The sequence below is a fragment of the Grammomys surdaster genome, unplaced genomic scaffold (assembly GCF_004785775.1).
Source record: "Grammomys surdaster isolate TR1022 unplaced genomic scaffold, NIH_TR_1.0 174, whole genome shotgun sequence".
Taxonomy (NCBI): Eukaryota; Metazoa; Chordata; class Mammalia; order Rodentia; family Muridae; genus Grammomys; species Grammomys surdaster.
This window is the reverse complement of record NW_021604622.1, coordinates 4,789,622-4,809,702: the sequence shown is the minus strand read 5'-3', so window position 1 is coordinate 4,809,702 and position 20,081 is coordinate 4,789,622. Positions and strand designations below refer to the sequence as shown.

General features: G+C 38.0%; 1 protein-coding gene across 2 annotated transcripts in view; it reads right to left on the bottom strand.

Annotated features, from left to right (window-relative positions):
- Lmbrd2 (LMBR1 domain containing 2) overlaps nt 1-20,081 on the bottom strand; it is a 53,581-nt gene that overhangs the window by 8,305 nt on the left and 25,195 nt on the right. The window contains exons 7-16 of one of the 2 annotated variants that reach the window (XM_028767627.1): nt 17,426-17,500; nt 14,488-14,601; nt 13,634-13,817; nt 10,851-11,032; nt 10,218-10,351; nt 8,585-8,690; nt 8,002-8,099; nt 4,667-4,770; nt 3,322-3,368; nt 715-820 (exon numbers count right to left, since the gene is read on the bottom strand). In XM_028767627.1, coding sequence (XP_028623460.1) covers nt 715-820; nt 3,322-3,368; nt 4,667-4,770; nt 8,002-8,099; nt 8,585-8,690; nt 10,218-10,351; nt 10,851-11,032; nt 13,634-13,817; nt 14,488-14,601; nt 17,426-17,500 — 1,150 coding nt within the window. The remainder of the gene's footprint in view (nt 1-714; nt 821-3,321; nt 3,369-4,666; nt 4,771-8,001; nt 8,100-8,584; nt 8,691-10,217; nt 10,352-10,850; nt 11,033-13,633; nt 13,818-14,487; nt 14,602-17,425; nt 17,501-20,081) is intronic. The other variant, XM_028767626.1, reaches the window with a different exon arrangement.

Here is a 20,081-nt window from a genome sequence, read left to right as displayed (position 1 = left end):
AGACCACTAGAGGAGTACCTGTGCTTCTATTCTTCCTCTAACAGCACACTGTTACTGTACAAATGAGTAGCTAGGGAAGAATGCTCAGATTTCCTGCTTCATCTTCAATCTCAGACAGAACCCTATTCACAGAAGCCTCAGTAGTGCGGCTCCCTTAGCAACATCTCATCTTCCCCGAAGACAAAACTGCCTGCTACACAGCGTCACGTTCTGTGAGAAGACCAAGACAGGGTTCCTGACGTCTTCCCCAGGTCAATGGGCTTGTTTCCTCTTCATGTCTGTGCAGGGTCAGTGCTACACAGGTTTCGTAACTCACACCACTGTTGGAGGACTTGTATCTAACTTTAGTACTTCTCCAAATTATGAACATCCTGGGGACAAGAAATTTATTTTTCTCTCACTATATACATAGAAAAGCACTTCAGTATGAGTTAACCAATTCTTATAAAAATAAATGAATAACCTACATCAACTAGTAGAAAAGGATGAAAAACATCAAGGTAAATAGTAGAAATGATTACTTGCCTAGAACACACCTTGGAAATAACACAACTATGTACCTGATATACACGTCCACTTCCTGGCACACACTAGTTGATGATAAGGGAAGTCAGTGTAGAGGGGTCTATGATGCCAGATGGTATGGTTTCAGTTTCCATTCAGAGCAAACAATAGACAATAATCCCTAAGTAAACTAGGAAATAAGCTACTTACACCAATTGGTAGTAGTGTCTGAGAAATTTGACTCTTTGGGGTCAGGATGAACGTTTCTATTCCGAGTGGAATCCTCTCTGTTGTGTCCATAACGTTCTTTCCACTCCTAGAGCAAAAACCCAATCGAAATATAGCATATATTATACTGTCAAAGGTCTAGATTCAAAGTAATATAACCATTTTTCATCAGAAATTCATTAGAAGTCAGTATAATTTTAACAGTCTTTAAAATCAATTTTTATCACCTTTAATTTTTAACAAAAACATTTTGCTGGCTATGATTGTATTAACATATTATTCTAACTAAAACTTCAAAAATAATAATAGCAAGCTTACCCTGACCATATAAAAGTTATGTTAAAAACCTTCTTTTACTTGAGCAAGCTGCAAATACTGGAGATCTGATAAGTCATTTTTGGTAACAATTAAGGCTGTATGCAAGACTGACTCACACAGACTTACGAGTTACCATGGAAGACAGTGTGATCTCATTAACTAACATTCTATACCTTACACCTAGCTAACTGAAATGGTCATCTGAGAGCACCTATTCAGTGTTCTATACAAGCCATTCGTTCAAGCCAGACACTTTGGAAATTTTGAATACATTTTTTATGTTTATGTAGTCAAGTCTATTACAACTCTGGTATACTGTAGAAGTTAGAAGTTCTAATACAATGGCTCTCAACCTTCCTAATGCTGAGACTCTGTAATACAGTTCCTTGTGTTATGGTAATCCCCAACCATAAAATTATTTTCATTGCTACTTCAAAACTGTAATTTTACTACTGTTATGAATCATAATACAAATATCTGATATGCAGGATATCTAATATCTAACCCCTGTGAAAGAACTGTTCAACCCCCACAGGTTGAGAAGAACTAATAGAAGGTGAAATATATTTCTAGTAATGTTTACTTTTGGTTCTAGTTGTGAAATAAAGAACAAATCTATCTTTTGAAAATGTTTGGTCGGGCAGTGGTGGCACAGCCTTTAATCCCAGCACATGGGAGGCAGAGACAGGCGGATTTCTGAGTTTGAAGCCAGCCTGGTCTTGAAAAACCAAAAAAAAAAAAAAGGTTTATTTTGAGACAAGAGTCTCAATAATGGGCCTAGAACTTGTTACGTAGTCCAGAATGGCCTAGCACTCACTGAGATCTATTTGTCTCTGTGCTGGGATTAAAGGCATGTGTTACCATCCTAAATATACAAGTCTCCTGTTTACATGGCATATGGTAAAATACACTGACAAGTATGACATCCCCTCTTATGTACTTTTCAGGCTAAATACATCTCTTGGGGGATGGTTTTAAGCACTGTGTATTCAGATGCTGATCTCTATGCCCAGACATCTGGTTATAGTCCAGACATTGGCACGGTCAAGCATCGCTGGTCTAAATGGTATGCAAAAATTGCTTCCCATCACCAATGATTGGTTAAGAAAGAGCTGAACAGCCAATTAGTTGCAAGAGAAGAGAATAGGGCAGGACTTCTGATCCCAGTCTGGGGGTCCCAGGGAGAAGAGGGCCAGAAGAAGGAGAGGAGAGAGAGGAAGAGAAGAAAGGTAGGGAGACCATGTGGATGAACCAGGATTTGCCATGAGGTCACAATGTGAGAGCAGCCCTGAAGACACACATGGACCTAAGCAAACCAAGGGAAGATGCAGGTTAAGGACCACATGGCTGGGAAGCAGGTAGCCTAACTGAATCGGAATAGCTCAGAACCTGCCCAGCTTAGTGCTTGCAGAGACCAGGTCTCTGTGTCACTCATTTGGGAGCTAAACCCAGCACAGAGGCAAGTAGATCTCAAGTAAGTGCTAGGCCATACTGGTCTATGTAGCAAGTTGCAGGTCCTTCTAATGAGAGACTGTCTCAAAATAAATAAATGCTTTTTAAAAAGAGTGGGCATAGAAACACTCTGCTATTATTTGGGAGCAAAAGGAAAGAAGAACTCCACACCGACCCCCCCCCAGAATTACAGTTACATACATCAGCACATCAACGTTAAAAAGTTATAGAAATTGTGAATAGATTTCCTTTTCTCTCATTTTTTCCTACTCTCTCAAAGATTTGCCTCAGAAAATGGAGGACTAAAGATAAATTAAAGATGAAAATACAAATGTCATATTAGAAAAAGCATAATGATTTTAAAGCAACATAAACTACATTATCAATAAGGCTGCACAAAATTGCTTGGTCACTGTATATACAGTTTAGTCAACCTATTGATGCATATTGAACCCATTATGACAGGATACCTAGCATATGTGTATGTAAAAGTCTTAAAATGTTCCTTTCTTTAAAAATACACCCAGGGCTTAGTGGTTAAGAATACTTGCTGCTCTTCTAAGTGACTAGAGTTGCATGCCATCTGGAATTCAGTTCTAAGAGACCCAAATGCACTTCTGCGCACTCTGGGCACCAGTGATGAACATGGTACAAAAACATACACTCAGGTAAAACGTTCATACACATTAAAGGGAAAAGAAAATCCTATGCCCTTTACCTATTGTTTCTCATCTGTAACCATTTACCCCAAGTGAGGTTCTTATGGTGTTTCTGAGATATCTCATGGTTAACAGCAATTGAATAAACTATTATACTTACTCTTCTTCTATTTTCACCTTCCTCTTGCCTTTGCCTTTTTCTTTTCTCTAAAGACAATAAAAAGGCCACAAATTCAGTATAACATGGTTTCATTAGAAATAAAGTAATCAAAGCAAGAGCAGACTACAGTATCTACAACCTACTACAAACTCCTGTTTGGCTACAGATAGCTTTGGAGTCTGTCACCTTTAGTGAAAAAAATGTTCTTCCTTTTGGTAATCTGAGATTTGCTTTTCTGTAGCTTCTATTCTCCTTTGGACTTTTCTAAGTTTATACTTGCTGTATGATTCTCCTCTACTATAAGCTCTTTGGATTGCACGTGCAGTGCTTCTCTTGAGATAGACTCTATAGAGTGGTGACTGTGATAGCCATTCTCTCAGGATCTTCCAGCTTACCATTCTTATCAATATTGGGAAGGGGTTTCTATGACAAATACAGAATTATCACATCAAATAGACACTACTTCTTCAGAGAGCATATTAAGGCTGGATTCTGGAGACAAAAAAAAAACATCCCCAAATCAAGGCTTTCCTTCACTCATCCTACGAGGACGTGAAGAAAACACAATACATGTTCTTTAGGAAAGCTCTATGTATTTTAATAGTACTCTCATTCTCAATGATCAGTATATGCCAAGAAAGAGAAAAACAGTTTGAATGATTTTGCACATAGCAACAAACTAATAACTCTTTAAATTAATGAGCTTTATAGTTGCATAGAACTTGGCAAATACATTTCAAAACAAAGAAAAAACCAATCTACTATGGCTTGGATCTTGGCTTTTCCTTAAAGTTCTGGCCAATAGGTTGTGCAGGCTGGTAGCTGCTGGAGCCTTGGGAAGGCAGGGCCAAGGAGAAGAAAGTTAAATCACTGGAGTAGACTGAAGATACAACCGGGACCACAGCCTCTTCCTGTGTTTCTCATTGATTCTATGTGATACTCGCTCTCTGCCATGACACATTCTGCTGGTCAAAAGGCAGGTAACCACAGATTGAAATCACTAAAACAGTGAAGTAAAACAAGGTATCTTTCCTCCTTTCAAGCTATCCCAGTTATTTTGTCACATAGTCAGAAAGCTGATTAACACAAAGTCTAAAACCATAAATCAAATACTTACTGTCTAGTTGTAGATTCACTAGTAATTTATGCTGCACAATTTCTTCATAATAAACCTTACATTATATTTTCAAATATTTTTGTGAAGAAAACAGGACATATAGTTTTTTTAGGTTAAACCACCTAAGGTAGAATAAAATCATATGCAAATTTTGCAATCATTCATTTTGTATTTAAGTCTTAGCACTTAAAATTGCCCTTTCATTTATTTTATGACAACAAATCTTACCTCGTCTGATTAATTCTTTTCCTTCATCAACTAGATCTGATGTCATATCATTATCTCCCATGAACTGCTGGAAACCAAGCAGATTCAAACAACGGGTGCCCAAACTAATAAAAGCAGATTTCAAAACAATAAGTATTATTTCATTTCGTAAATATTTTGATAAATTGTTCTTTAGCATTCTCAACCCCAGAGAAACCACGACTCGGTATTAGTTATCATGGCAGACTGCACAGCAATGCAGCTAGCCACTCTTCACAAGGTCCTTATTTCTCTTTCTTTTTACAATGCTTGTGTCCAGATGCATATGAAGCTTCATGCCTATAATCCCAGTATCTGGGAGCCTGAGGCAGGACTGTCATGAGTTTGAGGCCAGCTAAGGTTACAGTGAAACTCTGGCTGAAAACCAAACAAATCAAATGTCATGTTGCATTTTTCACTCAGTAGAGTAAGGCTTCCTATATTGCTACAGGATGGCTGTAACAAAATCAACGTGTTCTTTTTAAATGTTCAGAGTAGTTTTCATACTGAAGTATGCATATAAAATCAGCAATTCCCTGAGCAGTGGTGACAGGAGCCTTTATTCCCAGCACTCTAGGAGCAAAGGCAGGCAGATCTCTGTGAGTTCAAGAACTCATATCTAGCCAAAGCTACATACACAGTGGAACTCCATCTTAAAAACAATAAATGAATAAAAATAAATAGATTAATACAATCAGCATCAGTACATGTAGAAATTTCTTGCTTACACAATCTTTTGTTTTCTGAGACATGGTGTTACTCTGAAGTTCAAGCTGTCCTAGAATTCACTGTATTAGAATAGGCTGGCCTCACACTCAGTGACCCTCCTCCCTCAGCCTCCAGAGTTCTGTGACTCAAGCTTGCATCAACCTGCTTAGCTAACAAAAATCTTAATTATGTAAAATTTAATGTTATGGGGTTTTTTTCACTCAAGAATTGAAGTTTTTCGGGGCTGGAGAGATGGCTCAGTAGTTAAGATCACTGACTGCTCTTCCAGAGGTCCTGAGTTCAACTCCCAGCAACCACATGGTGGCTCACAACCATCTGTAAGGAGATCTGATGCCCTCTTCTGGTGTGCATGAAGAGAGCAACAGTGTACTCATACACATACACAGCTCTCATACAGAGTTGCTGTAGAAGGCCTCTGCATTCCCAGCCACGACCTCCATCAACAAGCCCAACCCAAGCCCACCACCAAGCCAAGGACTCTCCCCTGTAGGAGCAGCTGGAGCTCCCCGCTTTTCCCCTCCGGCCTGGGCTACATTCAGCCCACAGGCACCAACTCTGTTCTCAGGTCTTCCACAGCTTTCAGCCTGGGTGTGTTCTGGAGCCTGGGAACCCCCACGGCCCCGGCCTCGCTGCAGGCTCAGGGACCCCCAAACCAGCTCCAGGTGTCCTGTGCCTCAGATTATGCTTTCCTACCCGCAGAGCAGTGTGTGTGTGTGTGTGTGTGGGAGGGGGGAATTCCCTACAGTCCAACACTGCTCTGAGACAGCATGGTGTAACCACAGTCAATTCCTATGTCCCGCCTCCCTGAGCAGCTACACCCTGTGGCAGAGCAGACCCCTAGACCACATAAAACCCAGAGTACTAGTTATTCTAGACAATAACACACTATTGAGTTACATCTCCAGCCCTACAATGGTTGTTCTCCTATAATCATTTTTCTGATTTCTTATATTTAGTTTCTTATATTTGACATAGCATTATTCTAATTTATATTATTTTGAGCCACAGAGCCATTTCACCTCAAAATCTTCATATTGCCAATATGAAAACTAACATGAAAAGATGTACTCATAAAGGTTCAGGATGTTCCATTATGGTTCAACAGCCAAGTTCATTAAATTATTAAATGAGTAAACACATAATCAGCACAGCATTAAATTATAAAATCTGCTATTGCTTTTTCCACCTTAGAGGAAAACCTCAAAACAATAGTTTTAGCATCAATTCATATTAATATTTTTATCTTATTATACTTTATGTATGGTTTTCTCTTGAAGCATGTTATTGCTATATAGCTGATGCTGACTGTGAGCTTGGGATCCTGTCTTAGCCTACAAAACCCTGAAATTATAGACATGTGCCACCAAGCTCATCTAATAGTCTTAAATTATAATCTTTTAGCTATTTTATTTATCAAAGAAATTTAACTTAGTGGAGAATTTATATAAATAAACATTCTAATATTACTATGCTATTTAGATTTTTGTACAAATAATATGAGACTTAAACAAGAGTTAATAAAACTTACTTTTATTAGAAAAGCAAATTAATTTATATTAAAGACATATTTTTATAAAAGTGATATTTTGGGCACGTCTTGGGACACTTGAAGCAGTCAGCAAAGGCTGAAGGGGTACGAGAGTGAGGGATGAGAAGGAGAGACAGGGCGCTAAGGCAAGCGTGTCCTTAGAATGTCAAACATGCATACAATGAATATGATTACACATAATCCCAACTTTCCCCTCCAACTGTCCCCACACTTCCTAACACCTCCTCCCTTAACCTTACATCTTCTTCTAAAAAAAAAAAAAATCCACTAAGTCCAGTGAGAGATTCCCACACTTGCACAGCCACTGGAACTCAGGAAACCTTCCTTTGCCTCAAAGAAAAAGAAAAATGCCTCCCTTCCAGAGCACCTATCAACTCAGGAAGGGATGGAGCCTGGATATCACGTCCCGTCTCTGCAGGAAGTATCGCTGGCTTGATTTTGTATATATAATAAGTCTTACATAGGTAACAATGGCTAGAATGAGTTCATTATTGTTAAAAGCGTTAACCCTTTGAACTGTACCTCTGTCAAGTTTCTATAATCTTCTCTAAGCCCAAAAAAGCAGCAGGCTGCATACCTTCTAAGCACAGAGAAGTATTTTTCTTCCAACTTTATATACACATCTTGATTATATGTGTTCCTCACCTGACCCCTTATGTTGGCTAGCATCTGTAGGATTTAAAAACCCAGCAACAATATGGAATAAGACCAAAGACTAACATGTTATTGGAAAGAAGCTAGACATGCTTGCAGTGTTGCAGTCCAAGACTTTGGAGTTACCATCCTACAGTTAGGCTTACCACTCTATAGCCTATATAACCACGACAGAGTAATCCCACTTCTCTATTCTTTGAGCTGTCTCCAGATGGAGAACCTGACTCAACTACTCAAAAAGACCCCTCAAACTGCCCTAGCTCCCCAAACCTCCTAAAACACAAATAACTAAAACCAAACCTGTAAATACTCAATAGAGTTTTAAGGGAAAGGGATATCTATAGCCAACTAAGAGTATGAGAAAAAGGTAATGTTAAATTCTTACCTAAAATATGTGGCTATGCAGAGAATTACTACCAACATAGGATAATATATATAGAATCCATCTGCAATAAAGGATAAAACTTTCATGGAACCCATGATCTGAAGAGTAAGAGAAGAGTTAAGTCAGCAGAGTTCCATATTTTCATTCCTTCTTTCCCATCATTAGAAAATTCACCCACAGGAATGTACATCAACATACTTGACTTTTCAAAATTTAGAAACAAAGTACTAAGGGGTAGGAATTTCTTAAACTTTCTTCCTGTTTAGGCTTTCTTCTAAAGAAATCTAGTATTTTATAACTACTACAAAACCATACACATTTAGATTATACATATAAATGCTAATGCTCTATGAAGCAGGGTTTTGATGCTGCTCATCTAAGGAATCTAAATAAACAATTTTTTTTAAAATTCCGAGAAGAAGATTACTTTAACCCTATCATTAGTAATTATATATATAACCTTTAAGAGAAGGCTCTCGTGATAAAAAGGAGTTCAATGTGCTACACAGATTTTCTACTGACAATAGAAGATGACTCATAACAACATCGTATGTAGGGAAGGAACCTAAAGAACCACACTTACAGATGTATACGCAGTTGGCTGGGTATTCTGGTGGGAGATGGACGAATCCATATGGGTCAGTCCCAAGAAGTTAAGACATAAAGGAGGAGTCAAACGGCAAAACAGCCTACAATAAACATTTAAAAGCACCAACACATATATTTTAAATACAACAAAATACAATTTACACTATAGTGAAATGTATTAAAATATTTTAGATCATTGTAACTATAATTTTCATCTATTTTCATACTATACATATATGTATATATATAAATATATACATATTTCAATTATATTCATTCAAGTCAAACTATAGTTTGAATTCTCCATGTGAACTGTCCTTATTGGGGATACATTCTGAAATCCTATTCATCACATTTCCCTTAAGAACATGAGTGCTTATATAACTAACTATAGCCTCAGGGTGCCTGATTTCAGCATTCCGCCTAAGATCAAGTATAAAATGAGGCTCTTACATAGCTAGGGTTGGAGAACTAGGGGCTGGAAGAACGAAAAGGTTTAAATATAAGGAGCAGATAGTGACAAGAGGAAGCTCTGTATGTGGTGGTGACAGCTGTAGCAGTCTGCACATCAAACGAATGAAAATCTAGGAACTAATTAAAGCCTACAGTGCTGCTAATATAGTGCTAATACAGTTCCTAGGTTTAATATTGCATAGCAACCACAGCCAACGTCACTATGAAGAGAAGCTTGAGGAGGGTTAGATGGTCTATCTGTAACTTTCTAAACTCTTGTTATAGTTTAACTATACCTCACATATGACACAACCTCCATAGGTTTCTATGTTGAAGAGTTCATCTTCAGTGGCTTGCTCTATTTTAGGAGGTAGGGTGAAGCTAGAAGAAGCAAGGCGCCTCTAGGAGGTATGGACAAAGGATAGCATGTTTGGGGCCCTGTCAGTCTGTCTGTGCGTCCTAGGTACCACGAAGTAGATAACTCTGCTCCAATATAGTCGTCTTGCCATGTGTAGCCTCACTTCTTCCCCATAACAATATCAAATAATGCTAAAGTCTCTGAAACCATTAGACATAATAAATATTTCTTCCGCTAAGTTGTTTGTGTCAGGTTTTGTAACAGCCAAACAGTGTTACAGTGTTGGTTTTGATATTTTATAAGACAAATTTTTGACACCAGATATTACTTTGAACTTCCCTAAGTATAGCTCATTATATATATTATAAATACCTAATATACCCGAATAATAATAAATAGCCTGGATAGTGTAGCTAAAGCCAGCCCTGTACATTTTCTAGGAAAAAAAAAAAAGGTTTTCATAATGTCCTTCAAACCTTCAGTCTTAGGCGGGCCTCTGACTTTCAGCATACTCTTTAAATCTGACTTAGCCTCTAAATTCTCAGCTGTTCATATACAAAGTCACAAATTGGTAAATTTAGGCTCACTGTCTTTTTCATTCCTAACATTTCATTCTTAATTTACCATAAACTTAAAAGCAGAATTTAGCTGGTAATCAGCAAATATCTACCATATATATATTTATATCCTAATATATAATAGAACAGTTAGCTAACAGAAATATATGTTCATGCAACATCCATGAACAAGAAGTAAGAGATCTATAGTTAGCATATAAAATGGAGATACTTCTTTCCCCAAGCTCAGTTCTACTTACATGCCACTGAAAAGAAGGCTGTACGCGTCAGTCTGATGATGTGAAGCCAAGTAGTAGTAGTTAAATACACGAATCCTGAACACCGTAGAATAAACACAGATACTTAAGAAGAAGATGGAAAGGAAGCAAGCAATCTGGAAAAAAATAGTTAAAACTTGATTTAGGACTTTATTACTTAATTTACTGTCACAAGAATTATCACTCATCCTCAGCTACATTTACTGATGTCCTAAAATATAAATACAACAATAGTGTGTTTTTAAATAGATAAAAAGGAAATTATGAAAACAAAAATGAACATTTCAACCAGTGTAACCTCCGAGGTCCTATTTAATCTATTCCCTGACAACTCTAACGAAGACAGTAAGGTGCATAGTTTCCCTGACAACAGAGGGCCAAAGCAACATCGCAGAATGCCTGTCACTGTCCTACACTTATTCATTCATCTTCAGCTACAGCTCTTAGATTTTATAGTTTGCGTGAACTGATACACTGCTTTGGAAAGCAGCATCATAATAGCACTATGGGAAACTACTCCTTTCACTCCTAATAGCAGAAACATGAGAAAAGATACAGAAGTTAAAGTGTGTGCATAAATAAATATAATTTATGACTGGTATGAAAAAAACTAACCTCAATATAAATATAATTGTATGTCTTTTCTGCCAGCTGTATGAATACTGCAAAAAGGGATAAGACAGGAGTTGTGCTAAAGAAGGTACACTCTGACCACACAACAATCACAGAGAAGATAGACAAAACCACAGCAAGTATCCTGTGAAACCATGGACGCAAAAGGCATTCCCAGTACCACTCTGGAAAATACAAGAAAAAAACAATTAGGAAAACTAATTCAGTATAAAGGATTTATAGTCTTTCAAAGTAGCAGCAAATCAGACAATACAGAGAAAAATACAACTTCCCAGTGGAAAACAGGCATGACCCTAGGCAAAGATCAACACCAGTGTAGAAACTGATACCCATGTGCTTCCTGCTCTGATGCATAGGAGAGCATGACATCACCTTTGTGGCATTCCTGCAAACAATGCGTAAGATGCAGCTAATCACGAGGACACAGCAAACTCCAAGTTGGGGACATTCAGCAAAGACCTAGCTGTCCATAAACATCAATGTTATAAAATACACCGAGAATAAAACACATAGGACTGAAAACCTGTGTCTGATTTAAAAAGACTAAGTAATAAGACCACTATGAAATATGACAAAATACAGTGTGCTTTATTTCTTTTTCTAAAGAATATCCCTATCATAACTAAGTATAACTATAACATAATGTATAAGATATGTAAAAGTAAATTGTAAAAGTAAATTATTAATGTTAATTTTCTAATTATTTTCTAGTTATACTTGAGTAGCTGAATTTTTAGAAAGTATAGACTGAAATCACCAAGGATCAAAAGGCCTCATGTATGAAAATCTCTGAAAGATTAAGGGAAAACTATATGTAGAGAAAGAAAAAGGAAATTAATAAAGTGTTGACATAGGAAGAACCTGGATATATGTGTACAGTTGGTGGTTTTATTAAGTCTGAATCCCATCTGTCCATCCATCCATCCCATTGGAGACTGAACCCAGGTTAGTGTGTGCTGAAGATATCATCTACCACTGAGTCACAGCTTGCAGTAAGGATGCAGCTTCACTTTATCTACTGAAAAGCTGTGATTCAGGCTCACTGCCTCCATATAATTCCTATGTAAACATCACACGGACAATTCTTTCTTCTCTCTATTTAAATATCACAAAGACAATTCTTTCTTCTCCCATTGTCTTCATCTCCTCCCTTCTCACGAGTTCATCTTCTAGTCCTCCCTTTAGTTTTATTGCTAACAGTGGCAATTTTTCTATATAACCCATTTCCTCGTCCCCAAGCAGTACCTTCATCTGTACTTCAACCTTACTGACTGGCTATCAGGTCAAGCAAATGTTTATTTCTTTTTCCTTTTTCCTATTATTGAACAATTTTAATGTCCTTCCATCTTTCCTTCTTTTCTCAGCTCAGATCCCACAAACTTTGAAGATAACTACTCTCCAGTCCCAATTCCTTTACCCTCTCTAGCCTCACTGTACTTGTTTGGTTAAACCACACTGTTTGATCCAACTCCTTGGTTACTCTGAGTCTGTATTCATGCACACTACAGAAGAAAGACACACCTTTGCTGACTATTCTCACCTTAAATTATCACCAACTTCAAACACACCCTCAGCATGCCTAAAGAGCTTACTATAATTCTCCATTTTCTTCCAATATCCATTGTGACTGTTTTGTGCCTTCTTGAAAAATCTCCTCTGTATTTATTGTCAGTCCATTCCTAAGAGAGTAAAGCAGTCAGAAGAAAACTTACCACTATTTGACTGCTACATTTTCTCACACTAATGCTGTCTACCTCACCTCCTAAAGTAAGGCTGTTCTCTTCACTGTTCACTATCTCCTATCTCACCTCCACTTCCCACAAATACTGCTTCAAGTTCCCTACTGCTTCAATCATTTTCCTCTCTATGATATGATTCCCCAGTTATAAGCTATGCTTCAAGCCCCCAAACCCCTAACTTACCACAGCCATTACCCTTATCTCTGTTCCTTTTCACTATTTATTTATTTATTTTTGGTCTCTAAGCATGGTTGATCATGTATGTAAATTGTTTATAATTGTATTTTATATATGTATACATATTTTAAAATCATAGGCATAAATATATTAAGAAATTTCAAATTTTTAAAAAAAAATCATGTTGAGAGAAATGCTATCAAATATTATGGAGAACATATTTTACATACTGTTGGTGAATTTGTAGGAATTTCTGTTAATATTCAGAAAGCTTAGGTTTTTAAAGTTTAGCTAACTAATATGGTTTATACTATCAAGAGTCAAAGCCATGATACACATTTACGGTGAGATCATTAGTGAGAATGAATATTTCAAATAGCTTCCATAAAAATTATAAAATGTATCTTACGTAACCTGTTTTGTCATCAAATATTTTCTTTGTACTTTTTAAATATCTCACAGCTCCTGTACCTATGGCTTAGGAGTCTCAGGGAAGAGAAGAGCAGAAAGACTGTAAAAGGCAGCACATCAGGAAGTCCGTGGTGAAACTCTTTCCTAACTGCCGTATAAACAAGGCTGGAGCAAGGGCAGCATCAACGGAGGTATTAACTTAGGAGAGGGAAAACTTCACGGGGCCCCGCCCTAGACAAAGAACTACAGGCAACCAGTGACTTCTGGGAGAATGAGAATTACAAGTAAAAGAATTATTTTAGGGTAAGTTTATCAGCTATCTAATATTACCCTATGAAACAAATTAATAAACGAGTAGAAGTCAGCATTGTACTGATGAAACATACATTTTCCTTGTAGAAAAATTACTAACTTTGACGTTTATGTTAAATTACATACCAACTGTAGGATTATAAAAATATTGGACAAATCGATTTTCTGGCTCAGGTGACTGAAAGGTGTGAACGAACTGGTGAGTTGCACTAGTTTCATTTTTTGCTACATCTTCTAGATAGAATGCCTGTTCCAAAAGAATCTGCCATTGCACTTGAGTCCGACGGTGCCTTTGAACTGAATAAATCACCTTGAACACAGAAGAGGAATAAGCTTGTCAATATGCCTGAACAGTAGGTTAACTTTCTGCTAGAGAATAGTTTTTCTTTGTCTTAATAAAATAGTACTAATGGATTTTCTAAATGTGACCAAGTATGTTAATGTTTTGAAATGACAGATACTTCCTATTTACAGAACAGATATAATTCTTATATCCAGTTGCCAAGAGTATCCCTATCCAGAAACACATCGTTAAAACATTTCAACAATAACAAGAACGAGGTCAAGAGTTTTAGATATGCATTTCACTGGCAATGCACACATGTTTGGGGAGGTGGGTGTCTGCATGTGTAGTTGTGGGCATCTGGAAACCACAGTTCCTGTCAGGTGTCTCCAGGCATCCTCCCCCATTTTGACACAAGGTCTCTCACTGAACCTGGCTCTCACAGATTTGGCCGACCTCCCAAGCCAGTGGTCCCTCATTCTGCCTCCTCCTGATCACTGGAACCACAGGTGCATACCACACTGCCTGGCTTTATACACAGTGCTGGAGACTGAGCTCAGTTCCTCAAACGTGAGTTGCAAGCAGTTTAACTACTGAGCCAACATGCAGAAAGCCTTTTATAAAGGGCAACAGTTATAGATCTAATTCACACTCTCTAACTGTATACATAACAGCTAAAATTAATAACTAAAGTTACCTGTTTGTGCAATTTTACCAAACTTTTTTCACTTGGGTAGGTATTACGCTTTTCGTCAAAATCTTCATAATCATCCATATTTCTACCCATCTTTTCCTGATAATCTGTAGGGCACTAAACACAAAACATTTTATGAAATTTTAATAATGTAAAAATTTATTTTTATTAAAAATTTTTCATTCTATACATTTTAAATTTTCTTCTTTTATTGACATTTTTAACTAGCTAGGTTTTTTTTTTCACTAGCTAACATTTTCAAGAAAATATTTCATAGGTATGTTCAGTTTCTTCTCACTTCTAATCTTTTTCTTTATGCTCAGATATACTAGCTTGAGACTAGGAACGTGGAGGGAGCTTACCTACACGAAGTAACAACTATTTGGGAAGATTATTCTAATAATAGGCACCTGATGATACTTCAATTATTTTCCTAAATAATAGAGAAGAATCATGAAAAATATAAATGCTTAAGTTCTGAAAGCCACAGTAAGCAAAAAGGGATATATAATTAGGATTATCTGTCATACGACTAGTTACTTATTACATATGTAGAGTTTTGCAAATTCATTAACCTTCCTAAATAAGCCTAAAAAACAGCAAATATGAGAGAAATGCTTAGAAAGTTTACTCTTATGACCATGACTTTAGCTAAAGAAACAGTAGCTTGTAATAACCAGTAGGACAGATTTAGAATACAGAAGACAAATTTCATTGGTAACTTGGGTACATGTGATGGTTTGTACATGCTTGGCCCAGGGAGTGTCACTATTAGAAGATGCAGTCTTGCTGGAGTAGGTGTGTCACTGTGGGTGTGGGTTTTAATACCCTCATCCTAGCTGCCTGGAAGCCAGTATTCTGCTAGCAGCCTTCAAATGAAGATGTAGAACGCTCAGCTCCTCCTGCGCCATGCCTGCCTGGATGCTGCCATGCTCCTACCTTGATAAAAGGCTGAACCTCTGAACCTGTAAGCCAGCCCCAATTAAATGGTATCTTTATAAGAGTTCCCTTGGTCATGGTGTCTGTTCACAGCAGTAAAACCCAAACTAAGACAGTACATAAAAAGTAATTGTGGAACTTTTCACATAATTCTTTTAGAGGCATACAAATATACCTGCAATTCAAGACAGCTCCATCAAAATCATAACAATATGGCTTACTATTAAAGGTTCATGTAATTTATTTTATAACAGATAAGATATTACATGAGATTACATGTGAGAAGATAGATGCAAGAATTACTGAGACCAAGGGATATGTGCTCCACTATGTTCTTAGCAGCTTTATTCATAATAGCATGAAACTGGAAACAACTCAGAGTTCCCTCAACCAAAAAATGGATACAGAAAATGTGGTTCATTTACACAATGGGATACTATAGAGTTATTTAAAAACAAAGACATCATGAATTTTGCAGGCAAATGGATGGAACTAGAAAATACCATCCTGAGTGAGGTAACCCAGACCTAAAAGGTCAGGCATAGTATGTACTCACTAATAAGTAGATATTTGCCATAAAATACAGAATAACCATGATACACCCCGCAAACCCAAAGAAATTATCAAGTAAGGATACTTGAATCACACTTGGAAGGAGAAACAAAACAGTCATAGGAGGCAGAGGGAGGGAGGGAACTGGTGGATGGGGGAGGGGTGGAGAAGGCAAAGGCAGGATCAGGTTGGGGAAGAGACAGGACAGAGGCCCAGTGGGCCATGAGAATGAATAGAAATCTGCAGCTGCCTGCAGTGGGAGGAGGGGAGAATTTCTAGGAAGCCCCAGAGACCTGGGCCATGGGAGGCTCCCAGGAGTCAACACAGGTGACTTTCGATGCCTAACAGTAGGGACATGGAACCTGAAGAGTCCACCTTCTGTAGGCAGGCAGGACCCTCCCTCAGTGGAAGGATAGGGACACCAACCCATTCACAAAACTTTCCACCCAAAATTTGTCCTGTCTAAAAGAAATGCAGGGATGGAGCAGAGACCTAAGGAAAGGGCAATGAATAACTGGGCCAACTTGAACCCATCCCATGGGCAAGCACCAATCCCTGACACTATTAATGATACTCTGTTATGCCTGTAAACAGAAGGCTAGCATAACCATCCTTGGAGAGGCTCTACCTAGCAGACTGGACTGAAACTGAAGCAGACACCCCACAGCCAAACATAGACAGAGGTCGGGACGCTTATGAAGAGTTGGGGGAAGGACTGAAAGCCCAGAAGTAGATGGGAAACTCACAGGAAGACCAGACCAACAGAGTTAATAAACCTGGACCTCTGGGGAGCTCTCAGAATCTGAGCAACCAACCAAAGAACATACACAGGCTGGAACAAGGCCCTCCCACACATTCGTAGCAGACAGACAGTTAAGTATTCATGGCTGCCCTGTCTGGCCTCAGTGGGAAAGGATGCACCCAATCTAACAGAGACCTGATAATGTGCCAGGGTAGGGTTGGGGGTGGGGGAGTGCCATCCTTTCAGGAGAGGGGGAGAGGGGTTGGGGGAACAGACTATTTGAGGAAGGAACCAGGAGGGGGGGGCAGCGTTTGGGATGTAAACAAATTAATTAATTAAAAACAATTACTGATACCCTAGATTATTTTCCTACAGGAGATATGCTTTTAATGATAATACACAATGGTATTGTGAAGATGTACCTACATCACTATGCCATGGCAATTATTGCAGGGTACTCCAATAATATCCAGATGCTTCACATTTCAAAGTAAAATGCTGCCAATAATTACTATTAAACTTACAACAGAAAAAAAAAAAGCACCTCTATATAAATTACTCTTTGTTTATGGTAAAGATTTGTATAAAAATCCATATGGAAAATTTTGACCATATATGCTTTAATCATACTTTCCTATATGAAATATTAATTTATAGTAGTATATAAAAATTTACTTCACAAGAGAGGAAACAACATACTCTGATTACCTTTTTCAGGATCGTGTCAACACATTTTCTCAATGGATGGTTATACTTGATACTCTCATTTACCTTACGAACCTCCTATAAAAACAGCAAAATAAAAGGATTTACATTTCTATAAATCAGACATTTTAAATGAGAGTTCATATTAAGTACCAGATTTTCATTTCAGCTCAAATTGTTTAGCATTATAAGAAGTCTTTTTCATGGAATAAAATTTATTAAGAACAGTTATAAAATATTCAAATAGCTGTATTTATATTCTCATTATTCTCTGGATTTCTAAATTTATTCCTCCATCGTTTGCTTACTTCATATATCACAGTAGCTAAGCATTATTTAACAGTTCAAAAGTTTATAATACATATGTGTATGTAAAGCCCAACCAACTCCATTTTTGAAGAAACTCCATTTTGTGCAAGACCAGGGGTTAAACTTCAATTCCAGGAAGAAAATCATAGTCCTCCCGAGCAAGTCCTATGGCAACACTGCCCCCTCCCCAACCCCCTTAGCAACAGCCAGTCTGGCTCTAATAACAGGGTCAAGGTTCATATGAGTAACTTAAGACATCCTGCAGAGAACAGATAACAGTCATCCTGTGTCAAGTACTATTGTCCCCCTGCTCAGCTCCTGCAGAGTACACCAGAAATGCAGTTTTTAGAATATTAACTTGTTGATCCATATGGAATTTCCTCAAGTTTGCTGTAACTACAATAAATACCCTGCACCCCTTAACTTGGAGCTCTCACTCTGACCCACTTCATCAGGGATGATGACAGAGAGACCTTGCTCTAGAGCTCATAATAAAGACCCTAACATACAAATTGGTGCCTCAGTGGTCTTTGGAGTACTTACAACTTGGGTATAGCATGCATAAATAAACATATATAGTTTAAATTAAATTTTCCCATCTGGGCTGACAATGTTTCTTCCAAGAGCCAAATAACATTCTAACAAAAACTTCAACATGAGTATAAGAAGTCCCTTTTTGGGTTGTTGGTCAGGACTAGTCTATTGTTATTACCTTAAAATCTCTATTGCTGAAGATACTGTATTTAAGACATAGGGCCCAAAACTCCTAAGCTGGAACTGATTTGAAAGCTTCATCCTTGAGGACTAGCTTTCGTAGCACCAGAAGATGGCAGGATAACTCCCAAAGGAGGGAAGTGACCAACTGTCCAAGCCAGCTATGATGCTTATGAACCATGACAATAGGCAGCATGGCATGATAATCACTTGCCTTTTACCCACAGCCAAGTGTAGTCCCCACCCTACTCAAAGAAATTTCTCTTTGCAACAGAAAACCACAATGAATCAAATGTTTTAGAGCCCAGTCTGAAGTGCTACATCTACAATGCAATTCTCTCAACTAAAGCTTAGGGATCATTGGGGGGGGGGAGTGTCAGGGCCAGAACACTGTCAGAGCCAGAGGATCATGCCAGAGGATCAGGGAGTTGCTGTGAGGCTGTGCCTCCTAGGGCTGTCACAGGCTACACCCACAAAGTCTCACTAACATGTCTGCATAAACATGAGCTGACCAAGGACAACAATAGCAGGTATGCTAATGTGGATGGGGAAAGCCCAAGAGGCCTCAACCCTTCACAAACAACTACAGGCAACTAAGGAAGACTGAGCATGGGCTAAATTAGTCTTCCAAGGAAAAAAAGATCATACCAATTGGTTATCCAATACCTAAACACAAATAACATTACACAGACTGAGCAGCCTGTATTTAGAACATGTTTACACACATATACACAACAAATGTACAGAATAACAATAAAAAAATAAAGAAGCCATGATTTGAAGGAGAGAAAGGAGGAACAACTGGGAGTGACTGGAAATAAGAGAGGGAAGGAATGAATGATGTAAACTATACTATAATCTCAAAAACTAGAAGCTTTATATTTTTAAAAGATCAGGATTAAATTATTCCACCTTGATGATCAAAATCAATTGTCCCGTTACTTCCATTATCAATCAGCACAGGAAGCAGAAAAGACTTAACTTGTTACAAAGTGCCCGCTGCTTCCAAATAACAGAAAGTTATTGGCAGTATGCTGGCTAAGAGAGTATCACGTTAAATGAGAAGATCCATATTTATTGTCAATTCCTCTGCATCAAGAATCATCTTAGAAACAAGTCTCTGGGCATATCAGTGAGGAATTCTCTATGGTGTGCTAACTGAGGTAGGAAGACTCACCCTAAATATAGGCTGTGCCATTCCATGGGCTGGCATTGTGGTGTACACTCAATGGAGAAAGCCAGCTGAATGAACCATTTATCACTCTGCTTGCTGATTGGGGACACAATTTAAAAGTTGTCTCGTGTTCCTCTCGACACACCTTTTCTGCAGTGATGCACTATACTCTGACAAAATTGTGAGTCAGAATAAATCCTCCTTCCTTAACCTGTTTTCACAGGTATTTTATCATGCCAACAAGAAAAGTAACTAATAGAGAAACATAGTAGAAGCGGGGTCATTATCATGATAAAGCTCTTTGGAACTATGGCCTAGAGAGGACCTGGAATTGCTATAAGCAAAGCTTAATGGGCTATTCTAGTGGGAATTCAGAGACAAGAATTCAGAGAGAAACAAAGATGGGGAGTGTCATGAGGCTTTGGAGGGCACTACCAGGCTCTGGGACAGCAGCCATACTTG